At 56.3% G+C, this 19,509-nt stretch overlaps 9 protein-coding genes across 9 annotated transcripts; 4 read left to right on the forward strand and 5 right to left on the reverse strand.

Annotated features, from left to right (window-relative positions):
* Window positions 1–143: 143 nt before the first annotated feature.
* B0H64DRAFT_326362 (uncharacterized protein) lies at window positions 144–744 on the reverse strand (the record flags this gene model as incomplete). The annotated part of the gene is made up of 2 exons (XM_062800737.1): window positions 144–373; window positions 459–744. The coding sequence occupies 2 exons, from the start codon at window positions 742–744 to the stop codon at window positions 144–146; spliced, it is 516 nt and encodes a 171-aa protein (XP_062656430.1).
* A 2,033-nt stretch (window positions 745–2,777) lies between these two features.
* On the forward strand, window positions 2,778–4,537 carry B0H64DRAFT_375907 (cytochrome P450; the record flags this gene model as incomplete). Its single annotated transcript, XM_062802442.1, has 8 exons — window positions 2,778–2,969; window positions 3,156–3,262; window positions 3,319–3,478; window positions 3,528–3,640; window positions 3,698–3,881; window positions 3,941–4,102; window positions 4,161–4,350; window positions 4,425–4,537. The coding sequence occupies 8 exons, from the start codon at window positions 2,778–2,780 to the stop codon at window positions 4,535–4,537; spliced, it is 1,221 nt and encodes a 406-aa protein (XP_062656431.1).
* A 1,616-nt stretch (window positions 4,538–6,153) lies between these two features.
* B0H64DRAFT_363165 (uncharacterized protein) lies at window positions 6,154–8,337 on the forward strand. Its single transcript, XM_062801791.1, has 5 exons — window positions 6,154–6,977; window positions 7,038–7,134; window positions 7,194–7,396; window positions 7,471–7,874; window positions 7,967–8,337. The coding sequence occupies exons 1-5, from the start codon at window positions 6,631–6,633 to the stop codon at window positions 7,996–7,998; spliced, it is 1,083 nt and encodes a 360-aa protein (XP_062656432.1). The 5' UTR covers window positions 6,154–6,630; the 3' UTR covers window positions 7,999–8,337.
* Window positions 8,338–8,372: 35 nt separating this feature from the next.
* On the reverse strand, window positions 8,373–11,690 carry B0H64DRAFT_203301 (uncharacterized protein). Its single transcript, XM_062799296.1, has 3 exons — window positions 9,414–11,690; window positions 9,103–9,362; window positions 8,373–9,038 (listed from the first exon to the last, which is right to left on the reverse strand). Exons 1-3 carry the CDS (start codon window positions 11,498–11,500, stop codon window positions 8,437–8,439), a joined length of 2,949 nt encoding a protein of 982 aa, XP_062656433.1. The 5' UTR covers window positions 11,501–11,690; the 3' UTR covers window positions 8,373–8,436.
* Window positions 11,691–13,036: 1,346 nt separating this feature from the next.
* Window positions 13,037–14,640, forward strand: B0H64DRAFT_444233 (uncharacterized protein; the record flags this gene model as incomplete). Its single annotated transcript, XM_062806766.1, has 2 exons — window positions 13,037–13,206; window positions 13,290–14,640. 2 exons carry the CDS (start codon window positions 13,037–13,039, stop codon window positions 14,638–14,640), a joined length of 1,521 nt encoding a protein of 506 aa, XP_062656434.1.
* A 207-nt stretch (window positions 14,641–14,847) lies between these two features.
* Window positions 14,848–16,797, reverse strand: B0H64DRAFT_203284 (P-loop containing nucleoside triphosphate hydrolase protein). The gene is made up of 3 exons (XM_062799295.1): window positions 15,850–16,797; window positions 15,338–15,788; window positions 14,848–15,276 (listed from the first exon to the last, which is right to left on the reverse strand). The coding sequence occupies exons 1-3, from the start codon at window positions 16,491–16,493 to the stop codon at window positions 15,055–15,057; spliced, it is 1,317 nt and encodes a 438-aa protein (XP_062656435.1). The 5' UTR covers window positions 16,494–16,797; the 3' UTR covers window positions 14,848–15,054.
* Window positions 16,798–16,835: 38 nt separating this feature from the next.
* B0H64DRAFT_403095 (Prefoldin) lies at window positions 16,836–17,784 on the forward strand. Its single transcript, XM_062804277.1, has 4 exons — window positions 16,836–17,170; window positions 17,233–17,303; window positions 17,355–17,479; window positions 17,540–17,784. Exons 1-4 carry the CDS (start codon window positions 17,110–17,112, stop codon window positions 17,658–17,660), a joined length of 378 nt encoding a protein of 125 aa, XP_062656436.1. The 5' UTR covers window positions 16,836–17,109; the 3' UTR covers window positions 17,661–17,784.
* A 20-nt stretch (window positions 17,785–17,804) lies between these two features.
* On the reverse strand, window positions 17,805–18,523 carry B0H64DRAFT_418831 (uncharacterized protein; the record flags this gene model as incomplete). Its single annotated transcript, XM_062805347.1, has 2 exons — window positions 17,805–18,430; window positions 18,481–18,523. The coding sequence occupies 2 exons, from the start codon at window positions 18,521–18,523 to the stop codon at window positions 17,805–17,807; spliced, it is 669 nt and encodes a 222-aa protein (XP_062656437.1).
* A 562-nt stretch (window positions 18,524–19,085) lies between these two features.
* B0H64DRAFT_203437 (uncharacterized protein) lies at window positions 19,086–19,488 on the reverse strand. The gene has a single exon (XM_062799297.1). The coding sequence runs from the start codon at window positions 19,345–19,347 to the stop codon at window positions 19,117–19,119; it is 231 nt and encodes a 76-aa protein (XP_062656438.1). The 5' UTR covers window positions 19,348–19,488; the 3' UTR covers window positions 19,086–19,116.
* Between the last annotated feature and the right edge of the window lie 21 nt (window positions 19,489–19,509).

Here is a 19,509-nt window from a genome sequence, read left to right on the forward strand (position 1 = left end):
CTTCCAAAACAAGACTTCTTTTCCTGAATTTGCCAGAGAGGCCTCTATGGAACTTAAACGCCCAAACAATGCATCCCAACTCCATGCTATGTTTTAACCGGCCCAAAATGCTCTCCGTTTAAACGCCACTGAATATGGTACTCTTAGATCCGAACCTGAACCTGACCTGACTTCTCCCTGTCGGAAGCATCCCCCGGCCCGTCCACCCACTCCTTTACCAAGAACTCGAGAAACCTCACCATCTTGATGGTGATCTCCTTCGCGCTCCAATCGCGCTTGCAAAGAACAGCGCCATCCACCCCATACCTCCCCAGCCAGATATCATCGGCCACGACCCCAATCACAAACTGCTTGTAATGGTCCTTGGCAGTCCCTACACACACATTCGTTAGCCCCCCCGTCAACTCAACCCACCCCTCACACTAAAGAAAGACAAAACAAAAACAAAACAAACTTACACTCGCTCTTATCCGGATCGAGCACCATCTCGAACCGCCGCTCCTCCAGACACTTGATGCGCTCCTCGACGGCCTCGTCCAGGTCGATGAAGGCGACCAGCTCGCGCTTGTCGGGCTCGACCGTGTAGCCCATGGCCAGGTAGTCGCAGATGAAGTTGGCGAAGTGGTCCAGCACGATCTCCTCCTCCCAGCTCTCGAGCTCGCGCACCGACTCGAACCCGAGCCGCGCCGCCATGCGCCGCCGGTTGCGCGCGGCGGCGGAGAGGTTGACGATTTCGGTCGGCATGGTCGTTGTGGTGTGGTGGTGGTGTTTATTAGGATTATTGGGGTGTATTAAAAGTTATGTCGAAAAATGGTATGTTCGAAACGAATGTCGAAAATGAATGTTCGGTCCAATGCTGAGCGTGGATTGAAGGAAAGGCGAGACCGGCCCGCGCACGTTCGACAAATGTGAGTCAATGAAAAGGTCTGAGTGCGCTTAGGACGCGCTGATTAGGTAGTGAAGAGTTGGGGTCCAAGCGAGGGTTGGTAGCGTGAAGATAAATACAAAAAGAAGAGAGTGCGTGCCTTGCAGTGGACACGGCCGTAATCATGCTCGTGATGTCCGCTGCGCGGTGGATAACGGACCGTGATGTCAGTGATGTGCGCCGACCATACAAAGCCCGAGTGAGAGACCCCTGATTCCCATCACGCCGGGCGCTCATTCTTCTCTATTAGGAGCTGGAAGTGGAAATTATTTGACTTTCCGAAGTCGATCAGTCGGTCGGAGCCCATATTGAAATGGCACCTCACCCGTAGGCCTGGGAGGGCGGCCCCATCTGCGGCGGCATGCGGTCGAGGGTTGGGTTAGCGAGGGAATGCAGGTCGCATTTGTGGGCCGGTTCCCCAGATTTAACGGTTTTGGGGTTCTTGATCTGCATCCCCCGAAACAGCCGGCAGCCAGGTGGCCAGCAGCACGGGTGGAGCTGTCATGTCACAGTTTAAGTGGGTCGCCAGTCTTGAGTCGCTGTCAGTGCCAGAACTTCAGAAGCGACGACCCGCGGAGGTAATCGACTCTGCTATAAATACTGCGCCCCCAACTCTTTCGGAGTCTAAACTGTTTGTGTCTTAACCGCCGTTCCACGAAAGCGACAACTGTTGGGAGCCGGTGCCTGACGATATTATCTGGCATACGAAACTCGGCCGAACCCGGGCTGTGAAGATTGAGCATCTCCGGCGTGCTGGGCGCTGAATGTTGGGTGCTGCGTGTGCCGTTGAAGGGAAGTCGACCCGGCAAGCAGCGCAGTGAAACCTGCCGTGGTTTCTTGATTTCACAAGATCGCGGGGTGGAAAGTTTCAATATATCCCCCTCAAATATTTGTGCATGCTACCCTCCTCACCTTTATTATCACAGTCCTCCCGAATGCCTCAAGTGCAACCAACCTCTTCTCGGGCTTCAGCAGGAGATATGTCGGCAACGACCGGAGTGCGCTCGGGGAACCGTCGTGCGACTGCCTGCGGGCGATGTCTGACAAGATGAGGAAGTCCAGGTTGCGTCCCTGCACTTGAGCCGCCACAGATCAGACCACCTCCGCAGCTACCCCTACCCCGCAGACCAAGCTCCGTCATGAGTAACACTCCCATACTAACGAATGGAAGGTCCGGTAATATTCATGAACTGCCATGATTGGAGAAGGCACTTTTACTTCAAGTTCCACTAGAACGGTCAACCGATCTAGAACCAAATACCTCCAGACCTCCGCGGAAGCGCGGCTTCCCCGGGCAGCCCCCAAGGATCCCATCTGATCAGGCACTTGTAGCTTGTCATGAATATGCGCCCGTGACGTGACCTGGGCTCACTGCGCTAGGAGGCATGTGAACGGAAAGGCCCGGCTCGGGAACTCGCATGTCCGAAAAGCCACCTCCGAGCATCATTGATGATGCACTGAGGTGCCCACCTGCCGTCCCGAACGGCCCAGGCGCGGTCTCAACTGCTATATTAGCTGAGGTATACGAGGCTTGCTAAGCATCATGCGAGTCATGCCAGCCCAGTGACACCGTTCCCTTCCTCGTTCCAGGCATCACTCCACTGGTCCTAACTCCGTGTATATAACCCCATCCAACACCGCCCTCCACCAAACAACCCCCTCCCACGTCATCGCAATGCACGCAACCCGCGTAGCTACAGCAGCAGCAACAGCAACCAACGCAGCGCGCACCTCACTCACCCCATCACTACGCACCCGCCTCCCCTACGCCCGCACCACCACCACCACCCGCCTCACAACCACCCGAACCCTCAGCACCACAACCCCCAACCCCTCAGCAGCAACACCAACAATGGGCTCCAACAAGGAAATGCCCGCCTTCCCCTTCCACCGCGCCTCGGGGCTGGAACCCCCCGCCGAGTTCGCCCGTCTGCGTGCCGCCGACCCCGTCTCACAGGTCCGCCTGTATGATGGTACCGCGGCGTGGCTGGTGACTAAGTATCGGGATGTTTGTCGGGTGGCGACGGATCAGCGGTTGTCGAAGGTTTGTTTCCTTTCTTCTTTATGTCTATTTTCTTTTGGTTGGGGGGCTGGGTCGGGTGTGGGTGTGGGTGTGGGTGTGGGTGTGGGTGTGGGTGTGGATGGGGATGGGGTGGTGGTCGGTTGTGGTGCGGTGTGGTGTTAGGGGTGAGAGTCGAGAGTGGGTTGCTGACTGACTCGTTTGGGATAGGAGCGCCAACGCCCTGGGTTCCCCGAGTTCAGTGACGGCGGCAAGAAGGCTGGCAAGCAGCGGCCGACGTTTGTGGATATGGACCCGCCCGAGCATATGAGGCATCGGTAAGATTGTTACCGATTCTAGTGTTGATGGTCGAACGCTGACGTGCTATATCCAGGGGCATGGTCGAGTCGTGGTTCACCCCGGAGAAGGTCAAGTCGATGCAGCCGTACATTGACAAGACGGTGAATGATTTGTTGGATCGCATGGTCGCTAAGGGATGTGCCAACGGACCCGTTGATTTGGTGGAGGAGTTCGCGCTGCCAGTTCCGTCATATGTATGGCGCCCCCCTCCCTTGTGAAAGAGATTGATGTTGACAAAAGTAGATCATCTACACCCTCCTTGGCGTGCCCTTTGAGGACCTCGAATTTCTGACGCAGCAGAACTCGATTCGCGCCAACGGCAGCGCGACCGCGCGTGACGCATCCGCAGCGGCCGAGTAAGCATGCCTACCTAAGTAGCAAGTGGTGCAAAGAGGGAAGCTGACCGATGACAGTGAACTGATCCGCTACCTCACTACGCTGGCAGAGAAGCGCATGGAGGAGCCCAAGGACGATATTGTGAGCCAGCTGGTGACGAACTACGTCAAGACCGGGAAGCTCGAAAAGGCCGACGCGGTGCAGATGGCCTTCCTCCTCCTGGTGGCTGGCAACGCGACCATGGTCAACATGATTTCCCTCGTGAGTGGCCCTTCTAATTAAGGATCGTGACATAATAACAGCCAGCTGACCAACCTTAGGGCGTTGTGACCTTGTTTCAGCATCCTGATCAGCTGGCCGAGCTCAAGGCCGACCCGGCCAAGTGGGTCGACCCCTTCGTGGAGGAGCTGTGCCGCTACCACACGGCCTCGGCAATGGCCATGAAGCGCACGGCTAAGGAGGATGTCGAGATTGGCGGAAAGGTAATGAGCCTGACTGATCTGAACTGTCATCTGATGGCTTACTTGTATCACCCCACAGCTCATCAAGGCAGGCCAGGGCATCATCGCGTCGAACCAATCGGCCAACCGTGACGAGGACATTTTCGAGAACCCCGATACGTTCAACATGCACCGCAAGTGGCCCAAGGAGGACCCGTTGGGCTTCGGATTTGGCGATCATCGTTGCATCGCCGAGCACTTGTCCAAAGCTGAGCTCAGGAGCGCCTTTAGTAAGTTGCTTTCTAAAGCTTTGTCAAAGAGTAAAGGGGAAGGATTGGGAATGCTGACGATTCGCGACTACTAGCGTACCTGTTCAAGAAAGCCCCTGGCTTGAAGCTTGCCACATCGATCCCAGAAATTGAATACACGCCTTTACAGCGCGATGTAGGCATCGTCAAACTTCCAGTGACTTGGTAAGGAAAGGATTGATGATGGGGATGTAGTCGATATGGGGAGTTTTCATGTTCAATCATACATATCTCAACTCAAACTTGGTCGGAGGGGCTCCCTGCCGGTAGTTAGCATGACAATTAGATCTGTCATACCAGTATCATTGCTATGTCCCGCCAGCATGACCTAAACTGAAGATGAGCCCCATAAGGCCGGTCACTGAAAGGTTGCCTTGCCCTTTCCGATCGGAAATATCCTCTTTTACACCAGGGCACCAGGGAATGAGGTGGCTTTGCGGTATCTTGTACCGGAATTGTCATTGGGGAACTGGTCAAATTGGGTGTTTCATCTTAGGGGCGGGGAGGGAAGCAAGGGTGTCAGCGACGTGTTAGATAGCGGATGGATAGGGAAAAGCATTTGCAGGTTGCCGAAAGGCATTCACAGTTTGGTTCCGGCATCCCGTGGTAGTCGAAGCCGAGCTGAGCGATGGAAAGAATGTGGCTTTCGGCAATTACTCGTTTTCGGCATCCAACTAACTAATATCGGCCATTCCCGTCAGGCAGCTACTGTTTACCTCTTCATTACTTTTGCCACCCGGAGCCCTCTGGATTTGCCCGCTCTCAGCCCAGCCACGGCAGTTCGGCGACATGCTGCCTAAATTCGTCCCCGTCTCTCTCACGACTACCTACCTAGGCAGGGCTATCTCTTAGTGACCACCGCGGCACTCACGTGCTACACCTTCGTAGAAACGGCCGGGAAGCTAGGTACCTTGTGTCCCGGTTCACTGTTCGTTCTCAAATCTTCCGAACCCGTGGTGGTGATCTTCCTGCCGTATACCAGAGACAGGGTGTAGCAATGCCGAAAGGTCCCTCGATAAAAGACAATGCACGTTTACATCTTCCCTCTACCCCCTGTCCATTTGCGATGAGGTGTCATGGTTAGGCAGCGGGGTCGAAGTGTGTTCGCTCAGCAGGGTAAGTTGTCGAAATAGGGGCTAGGAACGTGCCTCGGAGAAACAACACAACATAGTGTACGTCAAATCGCGACATCGTAGCAAGTGAACAGATAGCTAGGACGGGCAAGGATATTCATTAACGAGTGAGCGTCTATATGTCTCTTGGATGATGCTGGATCCTCTCGGCCGACTCACTTAACGCCCCCTTGTGGGAAAAATGCCACCAACCATATTCTGTCTTCGGCACTGGCCATTCCGCCTTTCTAGACGTTTCCATACAGCAATCGGGGGGCTGCTACTACTCTGCCGTGCCACATAATTTAGTCGGGCCAACTCAGCCCGAGAAATGGCAGGGTTTCACTGTGCAGGCCAACCACGAGGCCGTAGGGATCATGGAATGTTCAGAGACTTCGAGAACCCGGTCTAGTCCGCCCTCCTCGAAGAACATATCCTGCCACCCCAGTGATGAGAGCATGTGGTGCCCGGTAAATTATCATCAGAGACGCTCATCACTGATGAATGCGGAGGCCACATGGCCTTGGCTGCTACACCATCTCCGGGTTGTGTTGCTCTCGGCCCCTTGGGGTTCCAAATATGGCAACCCACACCCTCACCCTTGGATCTTCTGTGTGTTTTTCGTTTCCTCCTACCCTATCATAAATCTGCCGTGCTCTCAGCCCAGGCAAGGCGGCCACCCCGGTGACGTCGCGCTGGGGGGACTGCTCCTGGTCGACTAGGGGAATTTGCCGTGGAAGCGCCTATATCACCCTACCTGCCTTCCTATTTACCCCACTAGACCCCAATCAAGCTCGCCCGCGTCAAAAACTGGTTCCGATAGGTCCCAGTTTATAGCGACAATATACATTTACATATTGCCCTATACGGCCGACTGGCCCCATGGAACTCGGCACTTCGCCTCACCGAGCCTGAACGGCAGTTCGCGCCTTAAACGGAGAAGTCCGTGGGGCAGCGTGGGGTTCGATACCCTCTCTCTCCTACTTGCGAAAAGTGTTATAAGAGCAGATGGGACGGCGCTCGCGGCTGCATCCCCGTGTTCCACTGATAGTCATAACCTTTTTTCCAGCTCCCCTTGGCGTTGCATCCCCGGTCCGACAAGGCTGACAACCTCCGTTCGATCTACCGATCACCAGTCGACTAGCCCAAAATGAAGTGGACGGCAAAGTCTGCTTTCCTCGCCCTCTCGGCACTGGCCGAGGCGGCGCCCCAGTTTGGCGGCCCCGGTGGCATGACCATGCTGCGGTTCGGCTGCAGCCAGGTCGTCATTGACCGGATCGACCCTCTCGTGAACCCCGGCCAGGTCCCCTCGCCACACGTCCACCAGATTGTCGGCGGCAACGCTTTCAACGTCACCATGCCCACCGACGATGTCTCGCAGCACGCCAGCTGCACGACCTGCCAGTTCGCCGACGACTTCTCCAACTACTGGACCGCGAACCTGTACTTCAAGGCCCGCAACGGGAGCTACAAGCGTGTTCCCCAGGGCGGCGCTGCGTATGTTTAGTTCTGGGGCCCGAAATGATCGGGGATGCCGACATACTGACCTCTTGACAGTCTCCAGTTCAACGACCGGTTCAGCACCCAGACCCAGGGTGGTATCCTGGTCTACTACGTCTCGGCCCAGCCGGGCAAGATCACGGCCTTCAAGCCGGTAAGCACTGCCCCCAACACCACCAACTTACCCCACATTCCATACTAACGGATCTGTAGGGCTTCCGCATGCTCGTCGGCGACCCCAACATGCGCTCGCGCCCCGACACCAGCCAGAAGCGCCAGAACTGCTACCGCTGCTACACCGGTCCCAACTTTGGCGGTGACACGGGCGCGCCCTGCCAGGACGACCGCGTCGACACCGAGGAGCTGCCCAACAAGGTCTGCCCCGGCGGCATCCGCACCAACATCCACTTCCCGACGTATGCCCCCCCCTCATACCCTCCCCCCAACAACTTCATAAAAGACAAAAGCTAACGAACCCCACCCCAACCAGCTGCTGGGACGGCAAGAACCTCGACACGCCCAACCACCAAGACCACGTCGCCTACCCGACCTCGGGCCCGGCCAACTTCCTCTCGCTCGGTGGCAACTGCCCGGCCTCGCACCCGGTGCGCATCCCGCAGCTGATGTACGAGGTCGTGTGGGACACGACGCCCTTCAACAACAAGGCCGAGTGGCCGGCGGACGGCTCGCAGCCCTTCGTGCTCAGCACGGGCGACCCGACCGGCCTCGGCCAGCACGGCGACTACGTGTTCGGGTGGAAGGACGACACGCTGCAGCGCGCCATGGACACCTCCGGCTGCTTCGGCGCCCAGTGCGCCAGTCTGCGCACCCAGAATATTGAGGCGGCTCGTGCCTGTGCCGTCAAGCAGGCGGCTAGGGAGGACTATGATCAGTGTATGTGCTTTTTTCTTGTTCACCCCCACCCTCTTTCCCAAACTACCCCTGGTGGATTCTTCCTCAAGATCATGCTGACAAGACAATGGCAGGGGTCACCGAGCTTCCCGGCATGAGCATGTAAGGTGGTTGAGCTGGTTCAACAGTCGAACGGGAGAGGGTTGGTAGAGGACGGATAATTAGTTGCACGAAACACCGCGACGCTCGTTCGAATGTTGTTCGAGTTAGCGGGCTTGCTTTCGGCACACGGACAAGTTGTAGACATCCCTGCTTGTGTCAATTCACTTCTCTCACCGGTGTCAGTTGGTCGGTACCGAGTTGTCGTTTCCCTTACTTTGTTGCCTACCTACCATACAGCTTGGATAGTCGATAGCATTGGTGTAAGAGAGAAGTCACACTGGTACCCGCGTTGAGTGCCACTCCCAACCTTAGACTTGGCGTTAGGTGAAGAGGGCACAGTATGGTCCTGAACAGTGACTGGTTGAATGGGGAACGTGAGATGAAAGATCAAGTTCATTACTTTCGCGACCGTTCGGCTAGCAGCAGAGTAGTGGCTTGTCCCTTAACCATCCTGGAAGCCCCCGAAGTTGCCCCCTGTGTTCAAGTCACCCGGGAACGCACCCCCGCCCATAACACCAAGGCCTGATTCCCACGTGCCTCTGTCATATTGCGGGGCAAAATTGTTGAAGTCGAGCAGAGGTTCAGGCGCGAAGAAGGTGTCATCCGCAAAACCAGAGTCGTCGGCGCTGGTGACATGCGGAGCGTCGACGCCAAAGTTTGTGTTGCCGAATTGACTCTGAGAGAAGCTGTGATCAGTTGTTACGGCGGACTGCGGGGTTTGATAGGCAGCGGACTGTCCAAAACTGTAAGCGGCCGAAGCTGGGGTGTCTGGTAAAAAGCTCATCAATGCCACCGAGGCCTCCCCGGCCGGTAATTCGCTACCTCTAGCCTCCCATGTCCTGAATGCTTTGTGAAGCGCGCCCTCGATGATGCCTGGGATGAGTTCCAACGCCAGTCCCTCGTGAGCTTGGAGGCGTCTCCCGGCGTGTTCTTCGGCGGTTCTGGTGAACAAGGTCGGCAATTCGCTCAGGAGAAAGTGCTGGAAGTTGAAACTGACACTGGAATCGGCGGTCGAGGGCCCCATGTCCTCTGCAGCCTCGGGATCTGGCCTCGTATCAGCGACCCGTGCGCCATCCTTCGCGTTCGGGCACCCGATGGGGCCACTTACATGGCGATGGAATTTCTTCGTTGGGGAAGAGCAGTCGGTAAATATCTCTCCACTTTTCCTCGTCCGTTTGTCTCCGCGTGGTGTGCTTTCTTGATTTGAGTTGTTTCTCTTGGTATGTGGTGATATCGCCAGGAGGAATGGTATCCAAAACCTCGCAGCCTGTGACCAGCATCTCGTGTTCCGCTAGTTCCCTAGCATCGCTGAAAATGCACTTGCATCTTTGGCAATGAGTCTTGTAATGCCTGCGGTAGAGATGCTCCCTATTCAGGGGTTAGTATTTGTTTGCTGAGGCAGGGTTGGCAGGCACGTACTTCAGCCTAGAGATCGTAGACCACGACCTGATCGCACATACTTCGTGGTCCTGTATGTTGTAGGTGAGGGGATCGCGTTTCCTGAAGGGGCATGCGAACTTCTTCGGAGACCCCGAGATGCGCTTGGACGGCGGGGATGGACCTGGATAGCCCTCGCCCTCCTCACCTTCCTCCTCATCGTCCTGCCCGAGCGACCGCGCATTCAGATGGAGACCGTTGTTCGTCGCGTAACGCGAAGATGCACCCTTGCGCACACGCCCTGAAGACTCTCGGTATTGACCCGAATCGCCGTTTGCGTCGCCAACACACTGTCTGACGAGAGCATCCCAGTCCTGGTTGTACCGGACCCAAAGCCGCGTCATCCCCCGGTCAACGGTTCGTTGGAACGAGTGTCTCCAGACCTTGGTAGCCGCGGGAATCCCGCCGGATTCCAGCCAAGAATCGGGCTCCGAAAGGCTGTCGTCTGACACGGTCTCACTAGTACTGTCACCAAACCCGTGGGAGCCGTCTCTCGTATGTGTGGATAGTGTGCTTGAGCTAGTATGCGGCTTGACGGACAATGCTGTTGATAATGCTTTTCCCTTGTCAGCCGTCGAGGACGGCTCCTCCGGAGTCCCTGAAAGACGCGGCTGTAACTCTACCGCTCTTCGAATCGTGATGGGAGGGGCCCCAGACGAATTTAACGGGGGCGGCATGTTGATCACCTGTTGGTTAAGGGGATTGACAGCCTCAATCTGCTTAGCGGGGCCGAGGTTTCGGGAGCTATCGATGCGGCGGAGGGCTTTGGAGCTTGGTCTGAAGGGGTGGGAAAGTGCTGGTTGACCGCGCCCCAGTGAACCGGAACTGGAAGGCGTGGAGAGACGTTCTGGAGGTTGTAACTTCAAATCGGGCCGTGGAGGGAACGGGTTCGAAAGCCGCGGCGGCGCCGTGGGCGGACGCAGGGGTGCAGGCAACGGGGATATTGGGGATACCACATCATCTGTGATCGCCGGTTTAGTCGGCTGCAGTTCCAATGGTGACTGAAACGGGCCCTGGGCTGGATTGCTGGACATCGGCTCCGGGCTTTGTAGGTCAAGCCTGCTGATTAGGTCGCCAACGTCGGTGTTGAGTTTAATCTGAGCGCTGTTGTAGGCAACTTTCACGACTTCGTCTGCGTCTTGGACTCCTGCGGGGAAGAATTCTAGCATGTCTTGTAAGCCGTGGGGCCCTCTTTCGTCGGAGTTCCGGCCAGTCGTGTCAGGATCCCAGTGAAAGAGCAACTTGGCGCCCCTTGACTGTTCCTCCCTGGCGACCAAAGCCATCCAGGCCGATGCTAGTTGGGGTTGTTGAAGCAATCCCTCGATAACAAAGGTGTGCAGCCATTCATATTTCTGCTTTCCTTCGTCGTAGTGCTCGCCGACATGCTCGAGGTACGAAGCCCGCCCCGAAATGGCCGCCCCGCAGAACCCACAGCCCCATGCGTTTCGAGTAGGCCGATACTCGGCGGGGTTGGGCGTGGCCTCGGCGGATTCGATACCGTGGTTGGCTTTGAGGTGGTCAGAAAAGCGTGTCGCGTCCGAGAAGACTGCTGGGCAGCTCCTGCACAGGTATCGTTCCCGCCGGTTGTGGAACTCAAATTCATGGGCCTTCCATTCCGTGTTTGAGTAGAAATCGGCATCACAGAATGTGCAAAAATAGTGATTTTGAGGATAGCTGCTCTTCCTATGTTCCTGGTACATGGGGCTGGTAGCGGAGATGGGGGACTCAATCGAGGACTGGCGGATCGAGTACCGTGTCGAGGCTGAAACAGTTGACGCCCTGACTGAGAACAGGCTAGGGACCACTGAATCTCTGCTGCCAGCCGTCGATGCAAAGGACACCCATGATTCCCTGATCGTGCTAGATCTGGCGGGGAATTCCTCCCTGGGAGGACCAGCCATGGTCTCTTTCGCGATACGAGATAAAGCAACCTGACTCGCGCCAGACATCACAGGGCCAAGGCCTTGAGCGGCAACGTCAGTTGCGTTTTCGGCATCGTAGGTCGCTGTTGCCATGTCGTTTGTCGACGGCGAGTTATGGTCTTCGGACCGAGGATATCGTGAGGCCATCTTGTTGGGCTTCAGGCCTATCCAGGTGCAGGGGTTCGCTGGGTATTCGAGGTTCGAGAAGTTGAAGACAGCCCGCCTCGCGCACTAAGTCGGGTAAGGAGATACGTGGGTGGACACTGATATCGAAGCAAAGTAGGCTCACGTAACCCTGGACGCCGGGGGAACTGGGCACCGCCGAGCATCAATGATGTCCCAGGAACAAGGTCCGGAGGCGACCAGGCCATAAACGCCATTGCGTGCCGTTGTTATATGACGTAGGAAGCCTGGTGTTAAGGACAAGGCTGCAAGGGGTCGGTGAGGGATCGCTCATCGCAGCTGCGCATAACTCCCGGGGGTTGAGATTCACCGTTGCTCTGTGTGCGGCTGACCGACAAGAGCGGGATGGTGCCGAACTGCAGGCCGGTGCTTGGAGAGCTTGTTAGCCTGCTGATTGGACAAGTGCGCCGTTTCAGCGAGGACGTCCAATTACAGCAGTCTCCCTTCCCGTCGCTTCCCAACCTGTCACCCGAATCTTGGGGACATCAATCCCCTTTTTCGTACTTGGGCTCATCTCAAGCACTCGGGAAATTCGATGATCCAACCGCGTACGCACACCTATCGCCGAACCTATTCGTGGACCAGACAGAAATTAACGTAAGCTGGATGCAGCCCAAGCAGGGAACCCCGAGAAGGATGAATGCAACGTCTCGGTCAGCTTCTCGAGTCAGCTTTCGGGTCTCTTCTTTTGGGTCCGCGACACACTGTACGGTAGGTAGGTACCAAGGTATGTTCTCGACCGCACAATAAAATGGGGAAGCCCGTTGTGGAAGGAGCAAGCAAATGGATGACCGGCCACGCCGAAGAGTCTTCATCTCATCGCTTGTAGTGACTGATGTGACTGAGACAAAGTGGTGCTTGGCTGTTGTCGGGATTGCTGCCATTGTCGCCACTGCCAGACCCGAATGTCAGACAACCAAGTGCGGCACGCTCGGTCCGGTGAGGAACGATTGGCGGCCTGGTCACGGTGACCGAGGAGGGTGGCCGGGGAACAACGGACCAAACAGCATGCGCACCATGGTGATGGGCCAGGAAAAGGGGTGACTTGTGTAGGGCTGAGACAGCCCGGCGGTCCGTCTCGAACTGGACCGATCCGGAGTCGCATGCAGTGAGCCAGTGATGGAGCTCTTTTGGGTGCTTGGCTGCTGAGCGAGCGGCGGGGTTTGGTGGGGATTAGGAAAAAAGGGCTCGGAATGACGCCAGCTGGCAGGCGGGTGGAAAGATTCAGACAGCTGGGAAGATCAAGCAGCGATTCTCAAGAGACGGAACCTACAACGGGTGCATCGCACCGGCATGAGCCAAGATGACCCCACATGGCTCGTGCGCAAGCTTCCCGCAAAAATTTCGAAAACTTTCAAAGTCGCCAGGAAAATATCGAGAGCCGCCAACCCGCATCTTTTACATCAGTGGTTAAAATACGTTGCGCAGTGTCGACACGCCGCCAACTCCCTAAGACACGATATACCGCTCATCAAGGACCAACGATTACAATTGGTCAAGATGGTGGTGGTCAATTATTTGCTCTTCGAGAGCGCCGTCGGCTTCTCGCTGTTCGAAGTGGTGCACCAGGCCGATACCGTCGGCTTGGAGCTGCCCGAGGTTAAGGATGCGATGAAGAGCCTCGACAAGTTTGGCAAGATGATCCAATTGCGCAGCTTCAACCCCTGGACGTAAGTGACCCCGCGTTCGCGTCACAATGGCTTGCTGCTCGCGCGCGTTGTGTGCGTTCTTCCGACTGATGGATGGGTTCTAGCTCTGCCGCCCACGGTTTGGAAGCGATCAACCTTATCTCGGAGGGAATCATGCCCGACCATCTCAAGAACACCCTTGAACTCAACCTGCCGCAGACCAGCGGGAAGAAGAGCAAGATCGTGCTGGGTGTTGTAGACAAGCGGATAGCGGGCGAGATTAGCGCCACCTTCCCCGGCGTCCAGTGCGAAGCTGCCGACACCTCCGAGGTTGTCGCCGCGCTCCTGCGTGGTATCCGTCTTCACGCCAACAAGCTCCTTAAGGGTCTCCAGGAGGGCGACATCAACCGTGCTCAGCTGGGTCTTGGCCACGCCTACTCCCGCGCCAAGGTCAAGTTCAGCGTCCACAAGAACGACAACCACATTATCCAGGGCATTGCGACTCTCGATGCGCTTGACAAGGGCATTAACCAAAGTGCGATGCGCGTCAGGGAGTGGTATGGGTGGCATTTCCCCGAACTCATCCGGATCGTGTCCGACAATGGCACCTACGCCAAGTTGGTTATTGCTGTCGGCAACAAGCGGTCCCTCACCGACGAGAGCGTTGACGACCTCGCGAACGTCCTCAACCAAGACCAGGACAAGGCCGAGGCGATCATCCAAGCCGCCAAGATTTCCATGGGCCAAGACATCAGCGACACCGACCTTGCCATGGTCAAGGACCTTGCCTCGAACGTCTCCAAGATGGCCGACTACAGGCGCATCCTCGCCGAGTCGCTCGACAAGAAGATGGGCGATGTTGCCCCCAACCTCCAGGTCATTCTGGGCACCCCTGTCGCGGCCCGCCTCATTTCGCACGCCGGCTCCCTGACCAACCTTGCGAAGTACCCCGCATCGACACTCCAGATCCTCGGTGCCGAGAAGGCCCTCTTCCGTGCCCTCAAGACAAAGGGTGCGACACCCAAGTACGGTCTGCTCTACCAGAGCTCCTTCATCGGGCGCGCCGGCCCCAAGGTCAAGGGCCGCATCTCGCGGTACCTGGCCAACAAGTGCTCCATTGCCAGCCGTATCGATAACTTTTCTGAGAAGCCGACGAAGCGCTTCGGCGAGGTAATGCGCGACCAGCTGGAGCAGCGGCTCGAGTGGTACGCCAAGGGGACCAAGCCGATGAAGAACATCGACGCGATGGGCAAGGCAATCCAGGCAGTTATGGACGACGGTGACGACATGGATATCGACGAGGAGATGATCGACCATCCTCCGGCCAAGGAGAAGAAGGAGAAGAAGGAAAAGAAGAAGGAGAAGAAGGACAAGAAGCGGAAGAGTGTCGGAGGCGAGGATGTCGAGATGGTGGACGTCAACGGTGATGGCGAGAAGAAGAAGAAAAAGAAGAGAAAGTCGGTGGCCGCCGAATAGTCGACTTACCGTTGCTATCTTGCTGCGTTGGCCAGGTCTCTTGTTGGTTTAGTTGGCTGGTCTTTGCTCTGCTTTTTTGGAGTTCTTGTGGGGTTTGGGTCGGGCAAATGGAGTTTTCGGGCTGTGTCGAGACACAATCTTCTGCAATGGGATGTATCATACCATGGTGTGGAATGGAAACAATGTCGAATCTGCCTGCATTCTATGGATCGATATTGATGTGGGCAATGTTGCGCCGGCAGTTAAACAAAAATGGCAAAACGACCCGCCGTATGTGTTGACATCGATCTACAAAAGACAAACCGACAGCTCCTAATCCATGCCACATTCCGAGCCCGTGGATGTTTACTAACGCCGCACGCCTGCCTACAACACCCGACTGAGTGATGTCCAAACCACAAACCGCATGCCCGATCACGCTCCCTCGCTACCGAACTCTTTTGTCCAATCCTCGTTCTTCTCAAGGTCCACTTGAGATACTGTCGGCCTACTGGACTTGATGGCCCTAATAAAGTCCTTTTTCTCCACGAAGGGCTCGAGCAGGTCCTCCGACGCCACCTTTTCCCATGTCATCTCCTCTGCATCTGGGTCGCCTGGCGAGCAAGGAGTGCGCTTTTCAACGCCATCAACCGTTACCTGAGGGCCGCCTGGTCAGCAAATCGATTCTGCGTGAGGAACAGGGGGCGAGCAAACGTACCTTCTTGAAGTGTGTCGCTTGCTGGATCTTCCTCACGGGCTGCATCAACGCATCCTGCACCACGATGCTGACGTCTGACCCCGAGTATCCCTCCGCTGCCTTTGCCAGCTCACGAAAGTCTTCCGACTTGAGTGCCGTGTTGGTGTCGCCGACGGCAAGTCTGAACATGGTTGTGCGCGCGGCAAGGTCGGGCAAGCTAATGTGCACCCGGCGCTGGAAACGTCGGCGGATGGCGGCGTCGAGTTGCCACGGGATATTTGTGGCGCCCAGTATCAGAACACCCTTGCTGTCTTTGCCTACACCGTCCATTTGAACCAGCATTTCTGTCTTTATTCGGCGAGAGGCTTCGGATTCACCTTCCCCGCGGGGACCACACAGCGCGTCGATTTCGTCGATGAAAATGATGGCCGGCTTATTCTCCCGAGCCATAGCGAAGAGTTGCCGTACTAGCCTATGATATCATCGTGTCAGCCTCCGGTAGTTTGTGAGCTGGAAAGGAGCGCCCGTCTTACCTTTCACTTTCACCCATCCACTTGCTCACCAAATCCGAACTGCTCACGCTGAAGAACGTGCTCTTCGCCTCCGTCGCGACCGCCTTGGCAAGATAACTCTTACCCGTCCCCGGCGGTCCATACAACAGAATCCCCTTCCACGGTTGCCTTTTCCCCTGGAACAAATGGGGGAACTTGATCGGCAACAGCACTGCCTCCTTCAACGCGTCCTTCGCCGCCTCCAACCCGGCCACATCATCCCAGCTCACGTTCGGCCTCTCCTGCAGAATCGCCCCCGCCAGCGCATTGCGCAGCTTCTTGCTATCCTCATCGAGCGTCTCGGCGCCATCTTCCCCAGCCTCCTTGCCCTTCCCCGTGCCGCCCGTGGAGGCGCCGTTAACGCCCACCATGCCGGGCTTCTTGCGCTTGGCCTCGCCGTCGGCGAGATGGGATTTCAGCTTCTCGGCGCGGTCCATGTACTCGCCCGTCTTGGCCCGGATCATCTCCTTGGACTTGGGGTTCTTCTCCCACTTGAGGGCCAGCATGAACAGCTCGAGCGACTGGTAGTAGAGCTGGTACGCCTTGTCGTACTGTCCGGCGTTGTCGGCGTCGATCGCCACGCGCACCTGCTTGATCGCGCGGTCGAGGAAGTCGGTGTTGGACATGGTGGGCGGTCGGTCGGGTTCGATCAGGGGGTGAGGAGGGTTTTTGGGGGCGAGGATTGGGCGGTTGTTTGGGTTCGCTCTCCGGTTCGAGCTCGGGCTGCCTGCGGTGGGCAAATCGGCGGGCAAGACGAGGTTTTGTGTCGAGGGTTAGGCAGACGCCGAGGATGCGGGTGAGGGTGTCGCCCCTCGTTTTTCGGGGGTGCGTCGCTGAGGTTGGCCGGTGACCGAGCAGAAATAACTGCGTTTGTGTTGAGGCTGACTTAAAAACAAGAAGCCATTCGTTTAATCTAGCTGGGGCTGTTGTTGACCAGGGAGCAGGAGCGCGGGGCTGACGCCACTCTCCTCCATTCGTTGGTGGGGCGGACTTCGACGTTGTTAGGGTTTAATATGTCAACATGCGCTGAATGCTAACACTCAACTCTCAGGCTCCAGAAAATCGACTGCGGAGTGCCCTCACCTTCACTTCACAGTTCACTCCCCCGCCAAGTACACATCAACGCCTGCCTAAAGTGGACTGAAGCTTCAGCGTTTGAGCCGCGTCATCAGCGAGTAACTTAGACATCTTTTGGAAGGCACCGCTTTTTCGCCCATCCTTTTGCTATCCCTACCTGTCAAAATGGCCGACATCCAAGCTAAGCTGCAAGCCCTCTCGGAGGAGTTCACCAAGTTGCAACAAGGTATTTTGTCGATATTCTCAGCATTACCCGTAAGTCTCGACAGTTACTCATGCTAGGATCAGACCTCCAAGACACGGTTCAGTCGAGACAAAAGCTCGAGGCACAGATGCAGGAGAACCTTGGGGTAAAAAAGGTATGATCTTAGTCTTTATGAACATCGAATGCGAAATCTGATATCTGCCAGGAATTTTCCAACTTGAAGGAAGGGGAGGCTATCTACAAGCTCATTGGGCCCGTATTGCTCAAGCAAGAAACCACTGAGGCGGAGAGCACCGTCAAGGGCCGGTTAGAGTTTATCGAGAAGGAGATGTAAGTTCAACAACTCCCACGACCTTGATGCAAAGAAGCTAACCACACTTCATCACGAAGCTCGAGGTTAGAGTCGCATATTAAGGAGATGCAGGGCAAAATGGAGAAGAAAAAGGGTGAAATTATTCAGCTCCAAACCAGCGCGCAGGCAGCCGCTCCGCAAGCGGTCAGGGCGCAATAAATAACACATCGGGCCGGTTCAGGGGGGACGTGGTAGCAGAGCGGTTCGTTTCTTTAAACTAAGACAGATACCCTAACGCCGCGCTACGCTCTACCCAGAATGGAGATGATGACAATATTATACAGTTTTCCTACTCCGCCATTCTTAGTTCAGCGTCATGATCGTGAACCCCCATGGCAACCCCATGTTCTTGCATGGCCGATCGCTGACCCAAGCAACATTGTCGTTCAAGAGATGCTCCCCAGCGGTGCCTAGAGGTAGGGCATCGTGAAGGCCCACATTCCGTTCGTCAACTGCCGCCATCAGGAAGTCGACGATGGAGTTCTTGGTGTAACAGGAGCTGAAGAGGGCGCTGCTGCTAATTTTGTCCAGAGCCACCCGCCGCTGCTCGCTCTCGGCGAAAAGCTGGAGCTCCCGGGACAACAACCTTGAGGAAACCACACCGCCGGTCAGGTCAAGGCGCTGGAAGATCAGGACCATGCCCGCCACGGCCTCCACAAACAGACATGACCTATCGTGGTCATCGAGCCCAGCGGCGATCCGCACCGACTTTTCTGTAACGAAGGGGACGGAAGTGGTATCGAAGATGGAGTTGAGGATGCGCTCCAGAGTGGCTGGCTCCGCGAGAATGTTCGAGGGATCGTTAAGGTTGAAGATGTGCTTCATCTTGGTGAAGCATTGGCCGAGGAGGCTGAACAGGCATGTCTCTGATGGGATAGACAGCCGGCCTAGGGTGAGGCTCAGAAAGTCCATGGATGCCTCAATGCTCCCTAGGGGGTGTCAGTCAGGCGATGGGTAAGAAGGATCGGGATGTAAGCACCTTGGCATTTGAGGCTCCTGGGCGAGGTGTTTGACACTGTCATGGTGACGAGTTGCAGCAGAGAGCAGACGAGAGGCAGGAGGTACGAAGAATTGGGAGCCCAATACGGAGCAAGTGTGAAGAGGAAGCTTCTCTGGAATACCGTCTCGGTGTTGAGCAGACCAACTTATATCCAACCGAAAATTTTGCCCAAACCCTGCCCGGTCCTCGTTGTTACCACCATGACCCAAACAAAACAAGGCTGAGATCGGGCCGGCCCTTGTGGCAGATTGGTTTGTGCCGCTCCGGGGCCAGGGCAAGGCCAGGTTTGCATCCCGAATATTCCCGAGAGGCCCAACAAATCACCAGCTGAGCCTGTTGAGTCGACGATGCTATCCGTGTGGATTAAGACCGGGATCTCTCAGGCGAAATTCGTGTTGTCGGAAATGTGGCCGGTAATTCCGGTTCACCAACCAAGCGGACCGAAGGAACAAAACAAACCAAGAGAAAGAACTGGAAAGGGAAGGGAGGAGTCAAACCAAGTCAATGACCCAACGGCTGATTACCGACGGCCGAGAGGTTACGCGCAAGGCTGAACACTATCAATTCTAAGGTTATTAATGCTGAAACAATCATGCCCGGCATCAGCTCAAACACTCAACATTTCGGGATGCATTCCAGAAGATTGGAAGAATGGCCAAGAAATGGCTCTGAAGAGGTCCGTGCATGGATTGACCTTCGGTGCTGAGCTGATTCAGCTGCCCCGCAGCTCGGCCCTGGACCCGGGCAAGAGAAGTTGACGCGGCGGGATGGCGGGGTCAACCAACCCAACCTGCCTGCCGCGGCCACGACCAGGCAGCTGGCAAGCGTGCCTTCTGTCACTATCATCGTTTGTTAAGTCGCAGGACCATGCCGCGCACGACATGATTTTGGCATTCCGGGCAACACCTCTCTTTCAAGAAGGGCCATGACCGCGAGCATCGTTCAAACCATCTCGCGGTAGCCAACACTTGTCGAGCTACCGCATCACAGCTCCGCCCGGCGACCCCT

This window comes from Chaetomium fimeti (assembly GCF_033439085.1).
Source record: "Chaetomium fimeti strain CBS 168.71 chromosome Unknown B0H64scaffold_6, whole genome shotgun sequence".
NCBI classification, from domain to species: domain Eukaryota; kingdom Fungi; phylum Ascomycota; class Sordariomycetes; order Sordariales; family Chaetomiaceae; genus Chaetomium; species Chaetomium fimeti.

What these genes read in the sequence shown, in the direction of transcription:
- B0H64DRAFT_363165 (XM_062801791.1), top strand. Translation starts at nt 6,631, where the DNA reads ATGAAGTGGACGGCAAAGTCTGCTTTCCTCGCCCTCTCGGCACTGGCC. An exon ending in ACCAACATCCACTTCCCGAC is followed by an intron (nt 7,397 to 7,470) that starts GTATGCCCCCCC and finishes CACCCCAACCAG; the next exon opens with CTGCTGGGACGGCAAGAACC. An exon ending in TAGGGAGGACTATGATCAGT is followed by an intron (nt 7,875 to 7,966) that starts GTATGTGCTTTT and finishes AGACAATGGCAG; the next exon opens with GGGTCACCGAGCTTCCCGGC.
- B0H64DRAFT_203301 (XM_062799296.1), bottom strand. Translation starts at nt 11,500, where the DNA reads ATGGCCTCACGATATCCTCGGTCCGAAGACCATAACTCGCCGTCGACA. An exon ending in TCTACGATCTCTAGGCTGAA is followed by an intron (nt 9,363 to 9,413) that starts GTACGTGCCTGC and finishes ACCCCTGAATAG; the next exon opens with GGAGCATCTCTACCGCAGGC. An exon ending in CGAAGAAATTCCATCGCCAT is followed by an intron (nt 9,039 to 9,102) that starts GTAAGTGGCCCC and finishes ATACGAGGCCAG; the next exon opens with ATCCCGAGGCTGCAGAGGAC.
- B0H64DRAFT_203284 (XM_062799295.1), bottom strand. Translation starts at nt 16,493, where the DNA reads ATGTCCAACACCGACTTCCTCGACCGCGCGATCAAGCAGGTGCGCGTG. An exon ending in TGGATGGGTGAAAGTGAAAG is followed by an intron (nt 15,789 to 15,849) that starts GTAAGACGGGCG and finishes ATGATATCATAG; the next exon opens with GCTAGTACGGCAACTCTTCG. An exon ending in AAGCGACACACTTCAAGAAG is followed by an intron (nt 15,277 to 15,337) that starts GTACGTTTGCTC and finishes GGCGGCCCTCAG; the next exon opens with GTAACGGTTGATGGCGTTGA.
- B0H64DRAFT_403095 (XM_062804277.1), top strand. Translation starts at nt 17,110, where the DNA reads ATGGCCGACATCCAAGCTAAGCTGCAAGCCCTCTCGGAGGAGTTCACC. An exon ending in GTTCACCAAGTTGCAACAAG is followed by an intron (nt 17,171 to 17,232) that starts GTATTTTGTCGA and finishes TGCTAGGATCAG; the next exon opens with ACCTCCAAGACACGGTTCAG. An exon ending in GAGTTTATCGAGAAGGAGAT is followed by an intron (nt 17,480 to 17,539) that starts GTAAGTTCAACA and finishes TTCATCACGAAG; the next exon opens with CTCGAGGTTAGAGTCGCATA.
- B0H64DRAFT_203437 (XM_062799297.1), bottom strand. Translation starts at nt 19,347, where the DNA reads ATGATAGTGACAGAAGGCACGCTTGCCAGCTGCCTGGTCGTGGCCGCG.